The sequence below is a fragment of the Monodelphis domestica genome, chromosome 1 (genome assembly GCF_027887165.1).
Source record: "Monodelphis domestica isolate mMonDom1 chromosome 1, mMonDom1.pri, whole genome shotgun sequence".
NCBI lineage: Eukaryota > Metazoa > Chordata > Mammalia > Didelphimorphia > Didelphidae > Monodelphis > Monodelphis domestica.
The window spans coordinates 358,417,853-358,444,211 of record NC_077227.1 but is presented as its reverse complement, the minus strand read 5'-3'; the positions used below and the strand labels follow the sequence as shown (position 1 = coordinate 358,444,211).

The window sequence follows — 26,359 nt, the reverse complement described above, 5'->3', positions numbered from 1 at the left end:
GGTTTGCATGGAACATGCATACATGCAAGGAGAATGAAGAAGATTAATGTTTTTTCTGTGTTTCTAGAAATCTGTACTGATATATAAATAGGCATGTAGATTTCTTTGTGGGAATGTAGATATTGATATCAACATATAAATATGCATATTTTATCTCTGTGTTGTTTAAAAATATCCACATATATTTATTCCTCTACATATGCCTATGGATAGCAATATACAAATATTTTCATCTATATTTCTATGAATATAGATTTCTATATAGATATGTAAATAGCCATACATGTTTCTGTGTATATATATATATGTCTAGACTGGTAATAATAATAGATATAATAATAATAGATGGCATTTATATAGCACTTAATTACAAAGTACTTGACAAACATTTAATTTTACCCCCCTGACAATCCTGTGAGCTAGTTGCTATTATTATGCCCAATTTATAGATGAAGAAAATGAGACAGACTGATTAAGGGGCTTCCACGGGGTCTCATAGATCGTATTTGGAGCCAGATTTGAAATCATGTCTTCCTTACTCTGAGTCCAGTGCTCTATTCATTGGGTCACTTAGCTGCTCTAACATACACACACATACACACACATGTGTGAATGCACAAATGAATGTATGCATGTATATACAAGCACATATGCATGCACGTACATAGACAATTTTCAGTGTGTGTGCAGATAAATATATATAAATATATGGAATGTGTATGTAGATATATTAATCTCTTTTAATATATAAGTACATGCATACACATAATATGTGCTCATTTGTGTATAAAGTGTGTTTGATTAGATATGTAATTTTATCATTGTAGGGAACACTTAGTGAGTAAACTCCTTCTACTGTTGCATAAGAGCAGTTTATCTGCAGCTTGCAGCCTTAGCTTCCTGGGGCACCGAGAGACATGTTAAATCACTTGCCAAGGGTCACATAGACAATTTGAGTCCAAGTTGTGAATTGAACCTAGGTCTTCCTGATTCTGAGGCTGGCTCTCAATCTACTCATCAGAGAAATCGAAGAAGAAAAACCATTCCAAAGCTTTCTGAAAGTCACTATGAATAGACTCAGACCCACATTTCTTTTTTCTTGGCTTTATTCCACTTTAAGTGAGAGTTAATATTCAATGAGACAGACTACATACCATTTAAATGGAATTAAATTAGTTAGTGCATCAGAATCTTTCACCTGTTTGATGACCTATTCTGGTGCTGAAATCAATGGTAAATAAGGAAATGGTAAGGACACACTTAGTTTCCCTCAATGTATTCAAATTCCCAAGTTGGAATGAACTATATCCTATTCTTCTGAGTATATCAGCATTGTAGGATTTCTTGGTTGGCATCAAGGACCCTGGACAGAATGGGAGAAGTATCATGGGACTGAGCCAATGTCCCAGTTTTCAAAGAGGAAAGCAGCAGAACCTAGGTTGCACTTCAATTTCTGGTAAAGGTCTAGAATGGATGATGGGTATTTAGAAATGGAAGCAGTGACTGACAATAGCCAGCACAGTTTCGTCAAGGACAGGCAACATTCAGATAACAGGTAGCAAATTGATCTCTTCCTTTTTTTTGACAGGGTTAATAGGCTGGTAGATATGGGTACATAAGAATACTCAAGGATTTTAAAAAGAAAAAAAAAGTTTCATGATGTCATTTGAACAAGATGGAGCAATATAGACTCCATGATGGCGTATTTAGGTGGATACAGAACTTACTGAAGGACTAGATACGTCCCTGAGACCAGAGCTAGGAGCAAGGTCAATTTTATCTCTAAGGAAAATCTCGGCATCCTTAGTGTCAAAAGGAGAAGAGATTGCTTAGAGAGGTGTGGATCTCTCTTTTATTGTAGTGTCAGATTGCTACTTATATAGATCTAGGAATAGATTAATTCCAAGAATTGTTCTAAATTATTAACTAAGATTATTTCATAATTTCAAAGAGCTGTTGATTAGCTCAGTTGTGTCATACTCAAAAAGAAATATCTGTCAGCCACATATTGATTTAGAAAACCATAAATGAACATTTTCTATTGTTGTATTGAATTTTTATTTATTTTATTAAATACTTGTCAATGTTTTTTTTTAACCTGGTTCACCCCTTTCTCCTACTTGAGAGTCCCTAATTGGGAGACTCACTGTCTTGACACTCCTCCCAACCTCGGGCCCTAATTTGTTGTAATTGGATTAGATCAACTTGGTGATTAGTTTTGATGGAATGCTTTTGATTTGTATGAAACCTCTCACTCATTGCCACTCTTCTCCTTCATTTGTTGCCCACCTCCACATCTGCTTACCTCTCCATCTTTGGATTCCAGCCTGAGCTCTGTCCTACATGTGGCTTCCATATTGCCAGCTTCAGCATTGATTTCAACTCCTCTAGGGGCTTCCATCACTAGGGAACGGGTAGGGGACTCGAGTCTGAAACAAACAAAAAAAGCTAGATGTTAGCCTCTTTCATCCTATTGATTGATTTATCTAGGAAAGAATTTTGTTTCCTCTGACTTCATTTTCCTTCTCATCTTGGTTGTCTTGATATTATTTTCTGAGTATCACTCTTTCCACAGAGATGTGGTATTGCTGCTCCCCCCAATCCATTAATGTACCACTTTTCATTTATTTCACTGTGCAGTTCCATCACTGTGGAGAGGAGGCATGGCAAAGGAAAATGCAGGGCCTTGGATCTGGGAAGATCAGAATCAAATTCCACTTCCAGATAGTTTCTTAATTGTATGACCCTAGGCAAGGTATTAACCTCTCTTGGCCTCAGTTCCTCATCTGTAAAATGAGTGGGTTGGACTAGGTGGCCTCTGAAGTTCCTTCTATCTCTAAGTGGAGCTAAATACATGAGTTTAGTATAACTTTGCCTTCTTAGCATTTCTGGAACATGGGGTAACTAATGAGCTTAAGGAAAACAGATGGGCTTTGGATGCTTCCTGTCTCTTTTCTCCTAAAATGAGCAGTGACCGCATATTTTAGTGGGAAGAATACTGAGTTTGGAATCAGAAGGCCTGGTTTCCAATCCTAGCTTTATTATTTACCACCTATGTAGTGTTGGCCAAGACTCTTAGAATAATAGATTTCACATTAGAAAGGGACCGACCACATCATTTAATCTAATTAATTTTTACAGATGGGAAATTGAAGTCCAGAGAGGGAAAATGAATTGCCTAAGGTCACAGGCAGTAAAGTAGTAGAACCAAGATTAGAACCAAATCTGACTCAGTATTCAAGTTTTTGCTTCCTGGTCCTCATTTTTATCATCTGCAAAATTAGAGCCAGACTAGACAGTCTTAAAGATTCCTATCCCATGCTCTATGAATTGTTTCTATGAGTCAAGATGGAACCCCAGTGAATACTGATAGATGAAGCACCACCATTTCCTTGAATCCTCAGTTGTCCTATTCTTGGTGGAATATCATTGCAATCTTTTAGAAGAGACTTAGTCTGAGATCTAAATTTCTTCTTTCTCTGCCAAGAGAATTGTGACCCCAATGTACTGTGGACTGTGGTCTGTTCTGACACCCTCTCCCCTTATAAAATCTCAATGTGTCTGGAAGAGTAAGATTGATAAGAGGATGGAGCTGATTTGGTCCATATTCTTTTCCTTTGATAATTCAGGAACTCAGTATTAATAACTTTCTATACTCATCTTTCAGGAGAGAAAAAAAAATCTAGGCCCCAGATGTATTCATGAGGCATAGCTAGAGCTCTCCCAAAATGACACCATTCCTTTCTTGACCCCCACAGATTAATGATGACACAAAAAATGACATTTACCTAGAACAGTGGTATCAAATTCAAATAGAAATGAGGGTTGCTAGACCATACATAAGGATATCTGTGAGCTACATATTATTTTAGAAAACCAAATGTTACTATCATTAATGTTTTATTATATTTTCTCTTGTATATTTCCTAATTATATTTTACTCTGGTTTAGACCACACTCAGGAGGGTTTTGGGCCATTCATGGTTGTCAGAATATAAAAACAAAAGTGAAACAGTCCCTGTCCTCAAAGATTATACATTCTACTGGAGAAACAACAGGTTCATTTAGAAGCACATAATACATTCAAGATGTACAAAATAAATTTGAGATAAGGAGCAGCTAAGTGGTACAGTGGATGGAATGCCAGGCCTGGAATTAGGGAGACTCATCTTCCTGAGTTCAAAACTGGTCTTAGATACATACGAGTTATGTGAACCTGGGCAAGTCACTTAACCCTCATCTGTAAAATGATCAGGAGGAGGAAATGGCCAACATACTTTAAGTTTCTTTGTTAAGAAAATCCCAAATAGAGTCATGAAGGGTCAGGCACTTACAACAACTGAATAACAACAAATTCAAGGTAAGTTTGGAAGCCAGGCATTTAGTAAGAAGTGGCACATGATCTGAGCTTTGTAAATAATATATTTTAGTCAAAGGGGAGAGCAGACACAAAGGCAGAGAAAAGGTCCATTCAGAGGACAGGAAGTAGACCAATTTTGATCAAAGGGTATATGAAGGGGATTCATGTGTTATATGAGTAGAAAGGTAGGCCAGTCGGTATAGATCTCAGGATTCATGACTCTCTGGACCTTGGGCTGCACCCCTTCTCTTTTCATTGCTGTCTCTTTCTGCTTTCCCCTTATAGTTTAAATGCACTTAGTTTTGGATGGTCTCTCAACTCTTTGCCATAATTCCCCATACCATCAGAGGAGTCAGATTATGTCTTCCACAGGAACAAACCACTGCGTATAACTATGTTCATTTTTTCCTGATCTCATGAAGTTACCATAATAACAGCTGTAATTGATTGCTTCTCCTTTCACTTTTTATTCTCTTTTCTAAATAAAACCATACTTTTCCTTTATACTTTGCCTGCTGTTAATATCTCCGGCATCCCTGTTTAGTCAGAGTAGGGCAGTTGTCTAGGTCCAGAGTTTAGAATTCTATCCATGTAAACTATAAAGTTCTTTATGAATGTGAGCTCTTAGTAAGGTTATAATGGAAGAGGCCCCTTAAGCAATCCTACCTTTTCTGCAAGAGAAAATCAACTTCTAACTTCCAGCACCTTGTTGACTGAAAGACTCTGGCTAATAATATTCAAGTCACAGAAAATGTATCTATTTTTCCCCATCAGCTTTTCCATCACATTCTGTGAACAAGTCCATTGTGACGAAGGAGTGGTCACTTATCCCCAAGGTCATCCTCAAAGAATGTTTCTTCGCTTTTTGTTTTCTTAGTTTTGCTGAATATCTCTGGAACTGGAGCTGGACAGAAGTCATTCAGGGATTTAATAGGCAATATCCATTATCAGGCTTCGAGATGTGAAGTGTGTAGGTGTGCTGCTTAGTCTTTTGCTTCATTAATATATGTTTTTTCTGTTGCTTTTATTTTTTTATATTACCTTCATTCTTGAATATACAGTTTCTCAAAAATCTCTTTGTTTTGTTGCTGTTGTTCAGTTGTTTCATGACTGTTTGTCATTTGGGGTTTTCTTGGCAAAGCTATTGGAGTGATTTGCTATTTCTTTCTTCAGATCATTTTACAGATGAGAAACTGGGGCAAATAAGGTTAAGTGACTTGCCCAGCGTCACACAGCTAGTAAGTGTCAGAGGCTAGATTTGAATTGATGATGATGAATCTTCTTGACCCCAGGGCCAGCACTCTATGTCCTATACCACAAAGTCTTAATATGGCTTAAAAATAAAATTTAAATTTTTTATTAAAATATTTTTAAACTCTTGCCTTTTGTCTTCAAATTGACACCAATATCAGTTCCATGTCAGAGGAGTGGTAAGGGCCAGACAATTGGGATGAAGTAACTTGCCCAGGGTTATACAGCTAGGAAAGATCTAAGGCCAGAGTTAAATCCAGGACTTCCCATCTCCAAGCCTGGCTCTTGATCCACTGAGCCACCTAATTGCCCCTCTTAGTTCAGCTTTAAAACTGATGATATCTGTGACACCCTGTTTCTCCCTATCCTTCCTTATCCAATGAGGGATCCCTTGTAAAAAATAAAAAAAACAACAACATAAAGGCAATTTGGGCAAAATTAGTGACCCATCAATTGAATCTTATACATATACAATATATTTGTAATATTTCACATCCATTGTATCCCACCTAGGAAAAGAAGAGAAGGTACATTTTCTTATTTTTTCTTCAGATATAAGGTTAGTTATAGCCATTCCACAGCATTTAGCTTCCTTTGGTGAAGAAAGAGGTGAAAGTAAAATGAGGGCTTTATCGAAGAGATATAACTTCAATCAGCTCTTAAAAGGGAAAAGAAATTTTAGTATTAAGTACTAGCATGAGCAAGAAATAAAAGAAGTCATGCTATGTTTTGTTCAGGACAATTAAATTCTCGTGTTGTTGGAGCATAGAGTACATACATAAAAATGATATGACATACAGTCAGAAAGATAGAATGGATCCAGGATGTGGAAGGCTTGGAATGCCAGGCTAAGAAACATGGCCTACAATACCCTAAGTACTGGAAAGAAGTCAAGGTCTTAATTAAGGGGAATGACATGAATCAAACAGTATTCTGAGATTATACAAACAGCAGATTGTAGGATGATGGGTTGGTTGGTGGGGAAACTGTGAAAATGGGTTTGAGAAAACTCAATATCTTCAAGGAAGATATAATATGTAGAAGTAAAGCAGTGAAGATGTTGGATGCCCAAGAGAATGCTAGAAGAGAATAAAGAAGCTGGTATTTCTAAGTCTCACTGAATTTAAAACTTCAGCTTTGCTTTCTATTCAAAATTGTGCTTTGAAAGAAATGAAGTGCTACCAGATCAGTGCTGCTTTGGGTCATCTACTGAGCTCCTCTAGGGTCTCATGGACTTTGTTGCTCTGCCACAAAGTTCAGAAATGATATACCTTATACTCATACTAAGTAACAATAAACACTTTCCTTTGGTGGGGCTCTCTTATTTTTACACTAATCACTTATCCAGACCTCTAGAATTAATTTTCTAAATCAGTGGCATCCATACAAATCTTTTCTAACCCCAGATGAGGCTTTTGTTTCTATTTTTTTGTGTGGTTGATGTTGTGATTGATTGATTGATTGTGTGGTGTATGTTTGAGTGTGTGTGTGTGTGTGTGTGTGTGTGTGTGAGAGAGAGAGAGAGAGAGAGAGAAAGAGAGAGAGAGAGAGAGAGAGAAAGAGAGATAGATAGATAGATAGATAGAGAGAGAGAGAGAGAGAGAGAGAGAGAGAGAGAGAGACCAAGTAATTGAAACAGTGGCTTCCTTGATTACCAGAAATGACCTTTCAAGGCTTTGAATGAATTGTAAATATAAGTTTCTATACCTGGAGAGTCTCACTGACCATAACCTTTCCCTTTCTTCCAAAACCTTTCTTTCATTGGTTTCCAGGAAAACAACATCAAACAGACATTTTTGCTTACTATAAGGGACTATGCAGTAGAATTGGAGTGGACTACTGAGAGAGAAACGAGAACTTGGTCTACATATTTTCCATTTATTCAGTTACTTGTGAGTGAGGCAATAGCTTTTTGTTTTTCTCATGATGGAGAATCAGGAAGAAGAAGGAGGAAAATAGTAGCCATCATCCTGGTTCCCAGCTGTGATTGCGTCTGGATGCCCTGATATGAGCATTCTCATCACTCTACAGCTTCTCAGTAGGTTGGACTTTGCCTGAACCTGACATTACCTAGACCATTTACTCCAACTGCTCAATGAGGCCCATGGCACATTGCAAAGATCACATTACTTTATTGATGGTTTTTCCTTTCAGTTCCAAGGCAGGATTTCTCATGTCAGACAGAGCTTTTCCATCTGTGACAGTTTGATGTTTTGTGCCATCTTACTAGGAAGCCTCTTTCCCTAAGGAAGAATAATCCATTGTTAGGGCAATCAATTGAGCTCTTCTTAAATCAGCAAGGAATCAGACTACCCTTTTGATTTTAGTAAGTCTTAATTTTTTAGTCTTACTTTTTTAGTCTAAAACACAAAAATCCACTTCTGTCTTTGCATTGGAATCTTATAATTACAACAATCAGAGTAATAGGGTTAGGGACTGGACTTTTGATTTCAATGGTGCAGAGAACTTTCATGAGAGTAAACTCTTCTTAACAATACAGGTCAGTGCCTTCTTTGGAATTTATGATTTTAGAGAGTTTACTAGAATGACAGTATGTTTGTGTATGTATATATATATATATATATATAATATACAGTCAGTATATATCAAGATTGAACTTGAAACCAGGTAGTCCTAGGTATCCACTATCTGTTGTTCTTTACCCAAAAGTCCTGGGTTTGAATCTTGACTCTGACACTTGCAATTTTTGAGTGACCTCAAGAGAGTAATTTAACTCTATGGTCCTAAGTTTTCTCAACTTTAAAACGAAGGTTTGGTACCCAATGTCCTTTGAGATGACTTCCAGTTCTTGATCTATGATTCCATGTTAATCAACCAACAAGAATTTTTTAAGCATTTATTCCAACTACTCTGCACCAGACAGGTAAAGACAAAAGTGAACCAGTCTCTCCTGTGAAGGGCCTTTTCTTTTATACTTTGCCACTTAGGAGCCAGAGAGACATGGCTTTCAGGCAACAGAAGTCTAAGAATGGGTGGTAAAAAGGGAAGACCTGGTAATTATGTCAGGATTTTGATTCTGGCTCAGCCACTCACCATTTTAAGAAAAATTTGAATAAGTAATTCCTCCCTTCTGGTACTCTATTGCCTGTTATGAAAATTATAGTGTTTTTGAATGTCTATGATGACATGAACATTCTCTGTCCAATGCATTTGGACAAATAATTTCTATTCAATCTTCTGAATTTTTTTGAGGATTTATTAGACACATCCATGATGCCAAAGAAGAAACTGGATATAATAATTATCAATGAATAGTAATTAGTACAATTAGCATTTACACAGCACTTTAAAAATATTATCTCATTTTATTTTAACAACAATCCTGGGGGATAAGTGTGATTATGTTCCCATTTTACAAATGAGGAAACTGAAGCAGACAGAAGTTGTGTCTTATTCAGGGTCACCAAATTATTAAGTGACTAAGACTGGATTTGAACTCAGGTGTTTCTTTCTCCAATTCCAACACTATCCCTAGAGCTGCCAACATGTAAATAGCTTGAGGCAGGACTATTTGCTTCTTCCTGCCATTGTTCAGGAATTGAGAAGGGAATGACAATGACTTGAGTCACTCAGAGCCTGATTGTCTGTTTGGTAAATGACTATTCTTCCATGTCTTTGACAAAGCATGATTTTTAGAGACCCTGGAAAAGATGGAAAGTGATAGCACCAATATATCCCTGACCTATGGTCATCCTTCCAGGAACTCCAGTTCTTCCTCTCAAAATGTGATTAGGGTCCTTACCCACTTGCATTCTTTACTAAAACTGTCCTAAATTCTAAGTTACCAACTTGAAGTCTCCAACCTCCTGAGTCCTTCTGACCTCTGAGCCAACTTGGCCATCTGAATATGACCAAATGACCTGTCTTCTATTCCTTTGGCCCATGCCTTCATTTCCAGTGACCCTTCTCCAGTTCCCCTTCTAAGCTATGCTTACAATATCCTAACCACAATATTTCATTTTTGTAGGGTTTATTAAGGCAAAAGAATATATACTGGGGGACAGCAGCTAGATGGATCAATGGATTGAGAGCCAGATTCTGGGTTCAAATGTGATCTCAGCCACTTCCTAGTTGTGTGTCCCTGGGCAAGTCACCTTACTTTTATTGCCTTGCCCCTCTCAATCTTCTATGTTGGAATGGATACTTGGTATTGATTCCAAGTTGGAAGGTAAGGGATTTTAAAAAAAGAGAATATGACAACTCAGAAATAATACAACAAATGAAAGTAATAAAATTTACTTAGACCCAGTGTAAATATTCTCTATGTTGCTAAACTGTCTTACATTGAAGTGCCTTCAGGCTTTGCCCTTACCATCCTTATTGCTTTTGGGGCAGGAGTTATGTCAAAATATTTATTCCCTTTATAACCCCAGAGGAAAATGGTGTCTTCTCTCCTGAATATGCTACAGTTTAATTTGAGATTTGTCCACCTAAACCCTCTGAATTAAAGTTATTGGCTTATTTCTCAAATCCTAAATTTATTCTTAATTAATCAGGAAGCCTCCCTATGGCATTGTGGTCCTGTGATTCTCTGCCTATAGTCCTGTGGTAGCAGTATGGTACAGTGAGAAGAACACTTGATTTAGAAGGAAAGGATTTGGATTCAAATCTTGGCTTTGTTCACCTATATGACCTTGGGCAAAGCACTCAAAAATCTCTGAGCATCAATTTCCTCCCTGAAATGAGGGAGTTGAACTAGCTGACTTCTTCTTTTTTTTAATTTGGTCATTTCCAAACATTATTCATTGGAAACAAAGATAATTTTCTTTTCTTCCCTCCCCACCCTCCCACCATAGCCCACGCGCGATTCTATTGGGTATCACATGTGTTCTTGATTCAAATCCATTTCCATGTTGTTGGTATTTGCATTAGAGTGTTCATTCAGAGTCTCTCCTCAGTCATATCCCCTCCACCCCTGTAGACAAGTAGTTGCTTTTCATCTGTGTTTTTACTCCCACAGTTTATCCTCTGCTTGTGGATAGTGTTTTTAGATCTCTACAGATTGTTCAGGGACATTGCATCGCCACTAATGGAGAAGTCCATCACCTTCGATTGTACCACAGTGTATCAGTCTCTGTGTACAATGTTTTCCCGGTTCTGCTCCTTTTGCTCTGCATCATTTCCTGGAGGTTGTTCCAGTTCACATGGAATTCCTCCAGTTCATTGTTTCTTTGAGCACAATAGTATTCCATCACCAACATATACCACAATTTGTTCAGCCATTCCCCAATTGATGGGCATCCCCTCGTTTTCCAATTTTTGGCCACCACAAAGAGTGCAGCTATGAATATTCTTGTACAAGTCTTTTTCCTTATTATCTCTTTGGGGTACAAACCCAGCAGTGCTATGGCTGGATCAAAGGGCAGATAGTCTTTTATCGCCCTTTGGACATAGTTCCAAATTGCCCTCCACAATGGTTGGATCAATTCACAACTCCACCAGCAATGAATTAGTGTCCCCACTTTGCCACATCCCCTCCAGCATTCCTTTGCTATGATGCTAGCTAGTCTGCTTGGTGTGAGGTGATCAACCTCAGAGTTGTTTTGATTTGCATCTCTCTGATTATAAGAGATTTAAAACACTTTTTCATGTGCTTATTAATGGTTTTGATTTCTTTGACTGAGAACTGCCTGTTCATGTCCCTTGTCCATTTATCAATTGGAGAATGGCTTGATTTTTTGTACAATTGATTTAGCTCTTTGTAAATTTGAGTAATTAAACCTTTGTCAGAGGTTTTTGTTATGAAGATTGCTTCCCAATTTGTTGCTACCCTTCTGATTTTAGTTACATTGGTTTTGTTTGTACAAAAACTTTTTAATTTGATGTAGTCAAAATAATTTATTTTACATTTTGTGACTTTCTAAGCCTTGCTTGGTTTTAAAATCTTTCCCTTCCCAAAGGTCTGACATGTATACTATTCTGTGTTCACCTAATTTACTTATAGTTTGAACTAGATGACTTCTAAGATCTCTTCCAAATCTAAATCTATGATCCCAAGATCCTTTGGCCTTCCCTTTCCACTACCAAAGATCTACCAATGAAATACAAACACGTACCTGAACCCATGTTCCATCACTTCAAATGCCAGTCCACATCCTCTACAAGTTTACCCTTTATGGATTCCATTCCCCTGCACTGAGACCATTCTTCTCAAAAAACTAACATGGTGTGGGCAGCTAGGAAGTACAGTGGATAAAGCTTTGGGGCTTGATTCAGGAGGATTCAGGAACTCAGGAAGTCCTGAGTTCCAATCCCAACTCTGACACTTGCCTAGCTGTGTGATCCTGGGCAAGTCACTTCACCCTGTTTGCCTCAGCAAAAACAACAACAACCTAGAGTTTCATCATTAGATTGTTCATGTTTTCCTTCCTCTCCACCCCCCCCCCCCCAATTTGATTACATTCTTTAAGGTAGTTTTTTTTTCTTCTCAATATCACTAAGGCTTAGCATAATATTTGGCACTTAATAAGTGCTTAATAATGTTTGCTGAATGTTTCTTCTGAAAACAGAATGGCAGGGAGTTGGTTATAAATAAGAATATTTCCCTGAGATCAACTATCTTCATCATCAAACTTCCTTCTTCCAAGGCTTCCCAAGAAGGGCTAGGGCTACCCTGCTTTTAGGTCCTCTGATATACTACATGTGGCTACCTTGCCTCCATAAGAAACATGAAGCAAATTTGACTACATGACATTTTTCGATTATCATTAAGTTACTCAAAAGTCTTACCCTAAGGCATTCCTCATTATCACATTAATCATCTTAATGGCTGGCATCAGCCCAGTGCCTTACGGATTCCCAGGAACTTTCCCATATATTATGTCACTTGATTCTCATTGCAACTCCATGAGGTAAGATGGAGAAATATTATCATTCATATTTTATTGATAAGGAACCTGAGGCTCAGAGAGACAAAGGGATTTGCTAAAGGTTACACAGCAAGTTAACAACAGAGTTGAAACATAATGCTAGGCTTTCTTCTGGAAGAGTCTAGTGTTTTTTTCATTTTGTCTGCTCTACACTTATTTTTTTTTCTCTCTAGGTTTTTGCCTCATCTCTGAAATGAGAGACTACAGAAATTGATTGGTATATCGAAGTTTCCTTTCAATATAATCAGCTTGATTCCTACTTTGATTCCATTAAGCATCATTCCTTCTCTTCCCTTCTCTGCAGAAAGGACCTTCTCTGGCCCTCTTCAGGGATTGGGGTTATAGAGAATGTAGTTCATTCATTGATATCTCTAAAATGCACGTCTCTATATAAGAAGAATGCCATGAATCTCAGATATTCAATACTAACTACATCTATTCACATTCCACCCATTGTGGCTCTCTATCAAAGTTTAGCCTATTAAAAGCTGACCCAGAAGACCCTCAGCAGACTGTTCTCACCCACAGAAATTCTAAGCCTTGGTTCAAGCAGGTCCTCTCCCCTATGTATCATTCTCTGGCCAAACAGGGGCAATTTGATTTCATTCTCCCCAGTTTTGCATAACATGATGCCTTTTTTCTCATTGTATTCTTTTTTGTTGTGCAGTTGTTGCAGTTGGGTCAGACTCCTCATGACCCAATTTGGGGTTTTCTTGGCAAAGATGCTGGGGCAGTCTGCCTTTTTTTTCTCCAGTTCATTTTACAAATGAGGAAACTGAGGCATAGAGAGGTTAAATGATTTTCCCAGGGTCATGAGACTAGTAGTATCTGAGGGCAGATTCAAATTGGTCTTCCTGACCCCAGTCTTGGTGCTCTATTCATTATTCCACCTACCTCCATATTCTTTGCACGTGGATTAACTGTCTTTTCCTACCTGCTTCCCTCCCTCAATACTTGGCATCCTATCATAACTTTCAAGGCCCCATTCAAAAGCTGACTATTTATTATGTCTAAAAGGTTACTGAACTGGGCACACTTTTCTGATCCAGCAATACCTCTACTGGTTCTTATACTTTAAAAAGAACAAAGAGCACTTAAAAATGTATAGCAACTCTTTTTTGTAGTGACCTGAACCTGGAACCTAAGGGAGTATTCATCAGTTGGGGAATGGACCAACAAATTATAGTATATGAATGCAATGGCATATTTTCATGGCGTAAAATACAAGGAACTAGATTATTTTGGAGCAAAGTGAGAAAACCTTTAAGAATGCATAGAAGTTGCAGTGTGAAGACCCAGCACAGTTTATACAATCAAGTCCAGAGGCCCCAAGATAAAACATGCCACTTGTCAAAGAGATGATGGAGGAGGCAGCTGGGTAGCTCAGTGGATGGAGAGCCAGGCCCAGAGATGGGAGGTCCTGGGTTCAAATTTGGCCTCAGACACTTCCCAGCTGTGTGACCCTGGGCAAGTCACTTATTTACCCCCATTGCCTAGCCCTTACCACTCTTCTGTCTTGGAACCAATACATAGTATTGATTCTAAGATGGAAGGTGAGGGTTTAAAAAGAGAGAGAGAAGAGAGATGATGCATTTAAATTAGAGTTTTTTTGATGGTCAAATAAGATGCAATTTGCAGAGAACCTAGCATAGTCCTGGCACATAATAGACACTTAATGAATGCTTGTTTCCTTCCTTTTGTAAAATAAAGGATTAGACATCAACTATTAGTTTTATTAGACTATTCAGAGAGGCAATTAGGTGGGACGGTGGATACAGTACTAGGTCTGGAATAAGGAAGATCTCAGTTCAAATTCAGCCTTAGAAACTTACTAAGTGTTTGATTCTGGACAATCCATTTAATTTTTATCTACCTCAGTGTCCTAATCTATAAAATGGCGATAATAATAGCATCTAGCTCAAAGGTTGTTGTAAGAATAAAATTAGATTATTTATATGGATATATATAATTTAAAACTCTTACCTTCCATCTTAGAATCAATACTATGTAGGGGTCCCAAGGCAGAAAAGCAGTAAGGCAAAGCAATGGGGGTTAAGTGACTTGCCCAAAGTCATAAAGCTAGGAAATATTTGAGGCCTGATTTGAATCTAGGACCTCTCATCTCTGCACCTGACTCTCCACCCACTGATCCACTTAACTGCCTCCAAATTAGATGATATTTGTAAGTGCTCTGTAAATGTTAAAGAACTATATAAATGCCAGCTATTACTAGTTATGAGTTTTTAACTTAATGAATGTACAGAAAATAAATATATATGTAAACACACACACATACATATACATAGTGCTGGCCCTGGAGTCAGAGAGCCCTCAGATACTTACTAGCTGTGTGACCCTGGACAAGTCATTTTGCCCTGTATGCCTCAGTTTACTCATCTGTAACATGAGGTAGAAAAGGAAATTGGCAAGTTATGCCAGTATGTTTGCCAAGAAAACCCAACTGGGGTCATGAAGAACTGGATATGACTGGAATATCACTGATAATATTACATATGCTTTATAGTCATTATATAAAATTATAGATTAATATATGATAGATATATAACAAATCACACATATATATACACACACACACACTACCTCCTCCTCTATAATGCCTTCCTTGAACCATATTCTGTGTCTAACATGGCATGATATTTCTCTGAAATTTGTGGAGTTTTCCTCCTGTCTTTCTGAAGGCACTGATCTGCTCTCAGTCTGCAGCATTCCATTGTCTGGATCTTATTGTACATCTGTACCTGTATTATTTTTTCTCAATGATTCAACAAATATTTATTTATTTATTATTATTTTTTTAAACTCTTACCTTCTGTCTTGGAACCAATACATAGTATTGGTTCCAAGACAAAAGAGTGGTAAGGGCTAGGCAATGGGGGCCAAGTGGCTTGGCCAGGGTCACACAGCTGGGAAGTGTTTGAGGTCAAATTTGAACCCAGGACCTCCCATCTCTAGACCTGGCTCTCAGTCCACTGAGTTACCCAGCTGCCCCCTCAACAAATATTTATTAATCTCATCCTTTGTGCCAAAGACAACTTCAAGGAGCTTATGTTAATATCCACATCAATGCAAAGATCAGTGAGTAACCAGATCTTATTTATGACCAGGAGGTGACTCCAGGCCATATGATTAACCAAAGATATTGATACTCCAATATGTCTATATCTGTCTTCTATGAGAACTATTGTCTATATTGCAGAACTAGTTTTTAGACTGTTTCGATGATTGACTTAGGTATCCTAAAAAAAGTCTGAAGATTTTTTAAATTTAAATTTATTTATTTGTTGCATTAAAATACCTTGATAATTTCCTCCTCTCTCCCAATTAGAGGAGGAATCATTTGACAAAAGGTATATATGTATATATAAAACAATGTCATTCATTTCTATTTATCAATTGCTTCTCTGGAAGTAGACATAAGTAATTCTTCAAATGATATTTCTGTTGCTGTATATAACATTCTCTTGGTTCTACTTGTTTCACTCTTCATAATTTCATGTAGGTTTTTCCATGTTTTTTCAAAATTAACCTTGTTTTGTTTGTCATTTCTTAAAGCACACATCAAAATCATATGCCACAACTTGTTTAGCCATTCCTCAATTGATAGGCATCCCCACAAATTCCAGTTTTTTGCCAACACAAAGAGAGCTGCTATAAATATTTTAGAACATAAGTCCTTTTCCTTTTCTCCTCATCGCTTTAGTAAATGAATCTAATAATGGTGTTGCTGGGTCAAAAGGTATACATAGTTTTATTTTATTTATTTTAAAAAATATTTACTTTTCATCCTAGAATCTATACTTTGTATTGGTTCCAAAGCAGAAGAGTGATAAAGGCTAGGTTATGGGTGTTAAGTGACATGCAGAGCCACACTGCTAGGAAGTATCTGAGGCTAGATTTGAACCCATGAACCCCCATCTCTAGACTTGGCTCTCTCTCCACTGAGCCACCTAGCTGCCCCTGTATAAACAGTTTTATAACTTTTTGACATACTGCAACAAATGCTTCTGGCCAGAATAGAGGTGGAAGAGTGTTAATTACAGAGTTTCCCCCATAGAAATACATATTTATTGTTGACCCTACCCAGGAGGGCAGAGGATAACAAGCATGGTTTCTTTTTCCCACTGCTAAAAAAGACAGTCCTTTCATGCTTCCCAAATCATAGCTATAGATGTCAGCTCATTTCCTGAAAGTATATCAATCAATTAACAAGCATTTATTTGTGCTAGGCATAGGGGCTACAAGTATATAATAGGAAAGAAAAAAATAGGCTCAAGATGAAACATCAAGGGCTTATAATATTGTAGGGAAAAAAACTAGCAATTCTCTATGAATGTGAGAAAGAAAAAAATCCTTTAGTGTCTGGTGATGGATTTAAATGGATGTCCTAATGCCATTAGGAAGTACGGCAGAATATTTAGTGCTTATTACTAGATCATGTCACTATAATAAAAGTAACATTACTACCAAAGTTAATTTACAGATTCAATGCTAGGATAGTTGGACTACCAAAGAAATGTTTACAGAGGTATATAAAATAATTACAAAATTAATTTGGATGGACAAGATCTATATTATTGAAGAAAATAAAAGAAAAAGGTGAGATGAAGGGATAATAATAGCATTCCCAAACTTCAAATTACATTGTAGAGCAGTAGTTATCAGGATCATTTGGTAGTGGTGAAAAATAGAAAAGTAGATTGATGGAACAGACTGAACAAAGAAGAAATAAAAATAATGGAACTTCCTTATTTTCTCTCTAGCATGGAAAAACTTAGATATTTTAATTACGTGGAAACGTTTTTCATTTTCATTAATAGTCATTTTGTCACACTACACAATTGCCACAGGAGAGGAAAATAATATTTCCTAGCAAGTAGAAATGGTGTTACTCAAAGAATATGGCAAAATACCTCTGTATTTAGTTCAGACTTTGGCCAAAATCTTTGTTCTAGATCAAATCATTACCTATAAAAAGAAGAAAAGAGTCTGCAAGCCCTGAATACTTTTATTTTATTTTATTTAAAAAATAATTTATTTAGAATATTTTTCTATGGTTCCATGATTTATGATTTTTCCCACCCCTCTTTCCTCCCTTCTCCTGGAGCTGACAAGCAATTCCACTAGGTTTTACATGTATCATTGTTCAAAACCTATTTACATATTATTCATATTTGCAATGGAGTGATCTTTTGATTCCAAAACCCTAATCATATCCCCACCAAACCATGTGATTGATCATTTGTTTTTCTTCTGCATTTCTACTCCCTCAGTTCTTTCTCTGGATGTGGATAACATTCTTTCTCGTAAATTCCTTTGGATTGTCCTGGGTCATTGCATTGTTGCTAGTAGAAAAGGATATTATATTCCATTGTGCCATAATGTATCATTGTACAATGTTCTCCTGGTTCTTGTAGTCCAGTTTTTACCAGTTGTAAATCTCTTGCCTCTGATGGATGTGTCCATTATCTCCTCCCCTCTACACAATCCATGAGGCTTTAATGCTTATCATCTTCTGTGCAGTTCACAATGATCCCTTCTGACCTGCATATTCAACTTGGGGATGATGATTCCTTTGCACTCTCCCTTGTGAATTTTCTTGGCATGTGAAACTCCTATAGTTTCTCTAGCTAATTCTGTTCTAGTGACATCCCTTTGTGGTGTACTCATAGCCCAAACCCCTCATTTTATAGATAAGAAACTGAGGTTTTGATAGGGGAAGTGATTTGCCCAAAGTCATTCAGGTATTATGTGGTATAGCTGGGATTTGACTACATTTGACTACAAACCCAGTATTTTTTCTACTGCACTGCATTGTCTCTTCAACAAGACCCTTCCTAGTCTTTTTTTCAGCTTAATTTAAATTAAAACTTAATTTAATTTCTCTAAATTAAATTGAATATTTAACAAATAGAAAAATTTTAAAAATTATGAACATTAATGAGAAGTTATCTTAGAGATGCTTTTTAAAGATTCAGATATTATTTGTTGTTGTTGTTTAGTGGTTTTTCAGTTGTTTCTAATTCTTCATGATCCCACTTGTTTTTTTTTTTTTGTTTTTTTTTGGCAAAGATACTTTGGTTGTTATTTCCATCTCCAGCTTACTGTATAGAGGAGGACCTGAGGCAGATCGGGTTAAGTGACTTGTATAGGGTTACACAACTAGTAGGGCAGATTTGAATTCAGGAAGATGAGTCTTCTTGCCTCCAGGTCCAATAAGCAATAATACAAAATGTATTATTGTTCCCACTTGAATCAATTAATAACCACTTATTCATTATCTACTTTCTATGAGGATCTGTGCTAGGAGGTAGGGATAGAAAAACAAAAAAGAAAAGTAAAAAAGGCTTACGTTATTTCTGATCAGGAGATCTAGGTTCAGAGAAGTTATGTTACTTGTCTAAGGTCACCTATATGGCTAGTGTCAGGTGGGATTTAAATCCTAGTATCATTGATTCCAAGTCCTTTCCTTTATCTGTACCATGCTACTATTTCTTTCTTAGACATAAAACAATAAAAAACCATGTCAAAATGTGTAGGAGGTGTTGAGAAAATGGGGAGATCAACATGGGCCAGAGTTATAGAAGTCAGTCAACTGACATTTATTGCATCTACTATGTGCCAGGCACTGTCCTAAATCCTAGGGATACAAATATAAAATGTGTGGCCCTTCACGAAGCCTATGATGGTAGTGCTATGGGCTTTAATAATTTTGTCCAGGGACCAGAGTTAGCATGGAACTCAGGGATATAGGTCTAGAGAGCTTCAGGAGCAAACAATGCATTCACAATCAAGGAGAGTCAGTTCAGTTTGCAAGCCACTTGGAAGAATTTTAGCCTATTTCCAACCCTCTATCACTGGCTTATGGCCTGTTGCTTACAGTCATTCTTTTACAAAATCTTCAATTGATCCCATCATTCTACATTTCTCCTCCCTTTCAGAGATACTCTTAAACAAACATAAAAACCTGTCTACATATATTGACATCACTTAGGCCCAACCCTTTGCATTTTGTCTTCTGACTTCATCATTCAATTGAAGTTCTCTTCAAAGTAATCAAATAATTTCTTAATAAACAAATTATTTTTTTCAATTCTCATTCTTGATATTTTTGTAGAATTTGATACTGTTGAGGGTCCTCTACTCTTTTTCGAGTGTATTTATGATCTTAACGTCTCAGTTGGATTACCATAGATGACCAATTCCATATATGTGAATAAAGCCTTGGTTCTGCCTCAGGGTTTTTCTCTTCTCACTCTAAGGCAATTTTCTCTTTCTCCCTCCCTGTGTCTCTACCTCAGCTCCTCTAGATTTAAATATCATTTCTAAACAGATGATTTCCAGTTATAGTTATCTAGTCCTAGGCTTTCCTGAGTTGTAGATTCACATTATTGGTTATATATTGGACATTTCCAATTGTTCTCTCAAGCTCAATGTATGAAAGCAGAGCTCATTTTCTCCTTCCCTAAACTCTTCCATCATTTTTTTTAACCTCAATGCTTCTATTAAGGGCAGCATTCTTTGAATTAATTAAAAAAATTTTTTTGAAATCTACCACAGATCCAGGTTCCTTATGCTTTTGTGTATGTGTATGTGTATCTCTCTCTCACACACACAGAGCAACTTGCTAAACTATTTTCTTTTTTATTTTTAAATCCGTGCCTTCTGGCTTAGAATAAATTCTATGTATTGGTTCCAAAGCAGAGGAGCAGTAAGGACTAGGCAATGGAGGTTAAGTGATTTGCCCAGGGTCACATAGCTAGGAAATGTTGGAGGTCAGATTTTAACATGGACCCTCCTACCTTTAGACCTGGCTTTCAATCCACTGAGCCACCCAGCTACCCCCTGCTAAACTGTTTTCTTAACAGCATTATATATAATTGAAAAATCTGGAAGAAACTTAAATTGTCTTCCAATAATAAGTGGGTTGTTTAAATAAATTATGGTACATTAATGTAATGGGATACTGAAATGCAATTAAGATTGACAATTATGAAAAATATTTTTAAAATTAGGAACATAATTTTATGTTTTTATGACATAATGCAGAAAAAAATCCAACAGAAGATTGAAGTACTTACTATCATCACAAAATGATAAATGAGAATCAATTGACAAAAAATCCTGAAGATTTAGAGGAAATGAATGAACAATTATGAGAATTTAGTTACTGAAATGAATTTAAATGTAAACAGTTGCTAAACAAGTTTAGTTGACTACAGCTATTCAAAGTAAAGCAGTTAATAAAAGATTTATTTTATAGAGGTAGAGGGAGGGAGAATAGGAGGAAGAGAGCCAGAGACTGAGAAATGATTAAGGTAATGGGTGGTTGTTGGTGAAAAAGGTTAGGATACCTCTGTCAGGAAACTAGAACGTAGAGAACAGCTCAAATGTTGAAAAGAATATAGGTGCCAGTCTTTTCAGTTCAGAGGGGTACAGGTAGATCAAAATGGAATTTCTTCTAATGTACTAGAAGGTTTTGTCTGATCAGGAGCTATATCAATGGTATATCAATGGTTGTCAGATATTGGGAATGGAAATTTTAGGTTGTGGTAAATTTGGGGACAATGGGATAGAATGCTGGGCCTGGAGCTAGGAAGACTCATCTTCCCGAGTTCAAATCTGGCCTTAGACACTAGCTATGTGACTCAGGGCAAGTTACTTAACCCTGGTTGACTTAGTTTCTTCATCTGCAAAATGAGTTGGAGAAAGAAAAGGCAAACCACTTTAGTATTCTTGTCAAAAACACCTCAAAAGCAGTCATGATGAATTGGATGTGACTGAAATGACTGAACAACAAATCATGGTAGAAGAAAGAATTTGGTCAGAGTCAGAAAAGTATATATAGGGCAGAATATAGTAAAAGCTTAGAGGAGTGAGGACTCAGTGTGGGTAAAGGTTTTTTTTGGGGGTGGTTATCTGTGCAATCTAGAATTATTGATTGAATTCAGCTAGGTGTTACTGAATTGGATGTGAATCTATACCTCCAATATCCATCATTGGTTCCTTATTCAGGTAAACATGTATAGAGAGTATTGGAACAACTTGAGTCATGAATCTTGTCTAGCACCTGTGAATACCCAGCCCCTCTTTTCCATCACAATGATGATATAGGGGTGGGAGACATGAGAGAAAACATTACAAATGCTACCATTTTTTCTCTGATTCAAAGCATGTTTTTCTTATTATAATTTTAAAAAATAATTTCTTTGTTTAGAACTTAACAAACACAAATAAAATGGGTATTTTTATAAACAATATAACAGAAAAAGATTACATGAAACTACAGATCTCTATTATGTATAGCTTGCTTTTAAGCCAAACCTGTAACTTTCAAAGCTATCTCTCTTGTCTGTGCTTCTATTTTCTTTTATTCTTAAAACTGACCAAAAAAGGACAAAAAATGCCCCAGTTCCTTCCTTTTCTCTTTATTTCCTTTGTCACCTCCTTTCCTTTTTGGAAAAAGAAAAAAGGAAAACAAAACCCTTGTATGAAATATACCTAGTCAAATAAAACAAATTCCTGTATTTTCTCAGCCTCCTTTTGACCTCTGAATCACATGTTGGGCCACTCTATTTGCTATCCATTCTTTTGTCATTCCCATTTCACATTTAATTAAGGTACTTTCTTCATTATGAAAATACAGTCCCATTAGACAGTACACTCCTTGAGAGCAGAGGTTATTTTACCTTTCTTTGTACTCCTAGCACTTTTAGTGACCCATAGTAGGCACTTAAAAATGCTTGTTGATTTGGCTTGACCTAATGAGAACATTCTAGCAAGCACAGCTCTAAAGTGTTGCCACAGACAAAAGTTCCACAGGGAACCTGAGAACAATAGCAAGACCTCCACAGTCAGAGCTCTCAGAAGAATTCAGTTAATGGTTGTTAACTTTTCCCAGGTTAAATATGGCTCTTTGGAGTAAGTAGTTATAAAACCACAGACTTGGGCTCTATATTGTATAATATTTCACATTACGGTTACACTTCTACTTGAAAGACACTAATACAACAGTAAAAATAATTAGTACATTAAACCTTACTCATGTGACCTAGCACCTCTGGCTTTGCATGGAGAGAATCCAATCTCTTGCCTTTTTTTTCCTTTTCCTACTACAGACTATTTCTTTGACCCAGTTGCCTCTGATGCTCTGACAGTCCTGCCTGTATTATTTTGGCCCCAAATTCAGATCTTGCTCAATGGCTCTTCAGAATATCTTTGTACTTGGCCTTCCAGGATCTTTTCTCAGCTGAAACAGTCCAACACAACCCCTACATCTAGGTACAAAACCAAAGGGCATGGGATATTGTATAATTTTCTCTGGTGTTTACAGCACCCTCTAAGCCTTATTATTGTGGGTGGCTGAGACATACTGACATGCTCTAATTATGGATTAGCTGTCCTTATTTTATTCTTTCTCAGGATTGTCAAATAGGGAAATAATTCCCCTGGTCAGCCATTCCTGCAAAATATGGCAAGAGCTTACCTTTTAGTTGACAAATCACTCCTAAATTTTACCCCCCAGTAATTCCCTGCTCTGCCTTCTACACCACTATCCTACTCCCAATCCAGTAAAACACAAATAACCTTTAAAACTTTGGAGTAGTGGCCCTTACTTTAATTTGAGTTTTTACCATTGGCTTAGAGTACTGAGAACACTCCTAAAGCAACCACTTTGAAGATAGCAAAGCCAATGAGACAATGCCATGCTGCTAGGTGAACCCTAGAAGGGGAATACCCTTCAGGGAACCCCAACTCCTAGCACACAGGCTTTCAGATCCTGCCAGAGTTTTACTCTTACCCAGTTAGGGGAGTTGGTATGTACATATATGTGAATATGTAAGGGGATCATTGATATGACCCTGGAGGACAAAAGGTCTTTCCCATTCCTCATAAACTGAGATACTTTAAGGGTTTATAAATGAAGTGCGGAGAAGATTCTAGCAATGGCCCAGGGAGATAAAATAAATATTTGACCCATGTCCTGCTGTCTTCCCTCATCCTATCTCTCCTTCCCCCAATGATAACCACATTACCACTGGCTTGTTTATTTTTTTCTTGGAATTGGCAGGCTCTCCTATTGTGCCATCTTGACCTTCTGGTACAATTTAGCAATGCTACCATCCAGACCTGCTTTCTTGGCATAATCAAATTGAACTCTTCTCTTTCTTGACCTGATGACACCACCTAATTAGGCCTATGCTATGCCCTAGATCTCTTATGTTCTGCTGTTCAGGACAACAAAGGTATCTGGGAACCTTCCAGAGGTATGGGAGGTAGGTGTCATTTTTGAACCATTGCCATAGTTGGGGTACTTTCTCTGGAAATATGTAATATTGGATTTCAATGACTCTGTGTCATTGAAAGAGAGATTTCATATCATGAATGATAGGGGCTAGTGATAGAGACTGGACTTGGGAGTTTGTTGGAATAGGGAGCTACCTACTCAGCGAAGATGCAGATCAGCATCTTATCTGCCATTTATCATGACTGTATCTTTGATTTTTTTCTCAGTCAAATGAATAATTTAAGTTAAGACTTAACTAGACCTAATTTGATTTTTCCATATCAATCAATAAGGATTGGAATCATGTGATTTGGAATGTGACTTTCCCCTCACCACCATGAGGAGATCAGCAAGGGGCCAGAAGATATTAGCCCATCTCCTCATTAGGTGTCCACCAATTAGAGATATCTTAGGTTGTCTAGGAGAAGGCTGAACAATGAGCTTTCGGAGTTGTAGTAAAATAATTAAGGCTCTGGATGAATTGTCTTTGATTACCAAGAAAGATCATGGGGCATTAATTTATTGGTTATTGCTAACCTAATAAATAAATTGATTTTTCCTATCCAGAACATGAGTGTAATTTAAGCAAGTCACCTAGGTAGAGTAGTAGACAGATTTTAGGCCTACAGATAGGTAGGCTCGTCTTCTTGAGTTAAAATCCAGGCTCAGACTTTTGCTAGCTGTGTAAGTTTGGGTAAGTTACTTAACTCTGCCTTAGTTTCATCATCTGTCAAATGGGGGGGGGGAATAGGAAATGACAAACCACTCCACTATCTTTGCCACGAAAAACTCAAATGGGGTCATGAAGAGTCCAACACAACAGAAAAGAGTGAATAACAACAAAAGAGAGGTGTCAAATACCCACCCAATACTTCCAACTTCAGTACTAAGTTAAAATAAAATTGGAAAATATTGAACAAAATAAACACAAATATAATAAAATATAAATAGCATTATGTTTTAAAAAACTAAGTCAAGAGGCAGTCAGCAGGGATTATTATATATTGGTTAGTGACTCCCTGTTTCTTGTTTTCATTTTATACCACTAGCCTAAAGCATCAAGAGTTTAAGTGACTTGATCAGGGTCATTTGTGTCAGAGGTGGGATTGAACCCAGCTCCTCTTGGCCTGAGGCCAACTCACTATGCACTATAATACACTAAGTCCCTACCACTACCACCAGGATACAGTCTGGGCAGGGATATATTTTTCCCTTCTGAGTCCAGGATCTGTCTCAGAGATCCTGGGAGATAGAAGACATGCCTCTGACAAATGGACCAGGGAAAAAATTGATTATCTCACTTCTCCCCACTCCCTTCCTCTTCTGATGACCTTTGCCATTGGTTCGCATGCATTATTTGTGCAAAGTCATACCAGTCAATGGTCATTTCTCATTTGGTGGGACTATGGTAGACACATGTAGATTTCTGGGACCTGCTTGTCCACCTGATCCTTAACACTTTGAAAAAGTCTCAATCTGGCTTTATTTCTTGTCCTAGGGAAAGCCTGTTGGTGTTTGTACGCAACTTAAGCCAACCTATAAGAAACCTACTCTGATTCTTCCACTTACTGGAGCAAGTCATTTAACATTCCTGGGTCTCCATTGTCACTTCTACAAAATAAGAAGTTTGGGACTAGGCAGACCTGAGATTCCTCTCAGCTCTAGAGCTATTAGCCTGTGAATGTTCCTTTAGGCATCCCATGTTTCATGCCTGTGATATCTCCTATCAACTAACTGCATACTTAGCTCAAGTCAACATCACATAAAAGGAAACAAGATCAGTCTTCATTACATAATTTCATAAGCCACAAAATAATTTTCTCTAACCAAGATAATTCATTAAGATTTTAAATCAGATTTCAGAATGTTCACCTAGGGGGCAGCTGGGTGATTCAGTGGATTGAAAGCCAGGCCTGGAGATGGGAGGTCCCAGGTTCAAATCTGACCTTAGACACTTCTAGCTGTTTGATCCTGTGGGGAATTTATTTAACCCCAAATGCTTAAATCGTACGGTTCTTCTGCCTTGGAGTCAATACACAGTACTGATTCTAAAATGGAAGGTAAGGATTAAAAAAATGTTCACTTTAAAAGCAAAGGTTGACTTAGAGTAGAGCCATCACATTATAGGGAAAAGAACACCAACTTTTGGAAGCAAAGGACATGAGCTCACACCCTAACATCATTTACTTGTTTGACTTTAAATAAGAACCTTAATGCCTCTGGGCCTCAGCTTAGTTATCTATAAAATGAAGGGTTAGAGCAAATGACTTCTAAAGTCCTTTTCTAGGTCAAAATCTATGACACTGTATTTTCCAACTTAATTCAGGGATTATTTTCCCAAGTTTGAAAGATGATTCCCCCCTACCCCCAGATATTCTATTTCTCTTTGGTAAAGAGGAGGAAAAGAAGCCTGATATATCAAGTGATACACATCCTGGACATCCATCATCATTTCTTTCTCAGTCATAAGTTGCTTTCTCTTAGAAAATTACCATGAAGAGGAGACTGAGTCATCAGTGATATAGATCCTGGCCATCTGTCATTATTTCTTTC

General features: G+C 37.2%; 1 protein-coding gene across 5 annotated transcripts in view; it reads right to left on the bottom strand.

Annotated features, from left to right (window-relative positions):
* Positions 1–26,359, bottom strand: part of SGCD (sarcoglycan delta) — a 1,484,556-nt gene that overhangs the window by 9,114 nt on the left and 1,449,083 nt on the right. For all 5 annotated transcript variants that reach the window (XM_056821905.1, XM_056821897.1, XM_056821913.1 and 2 more), the window contains one exon: positions 2,306–2,429. In XM_056821905.1, coding sequence (XP_056677883.1) covers positions 2,306–2,429 — 124 coding nt within the window. The remainder of the gene's footprint in view (positions 1–2,305; positions 2,430–26,359) is intronic.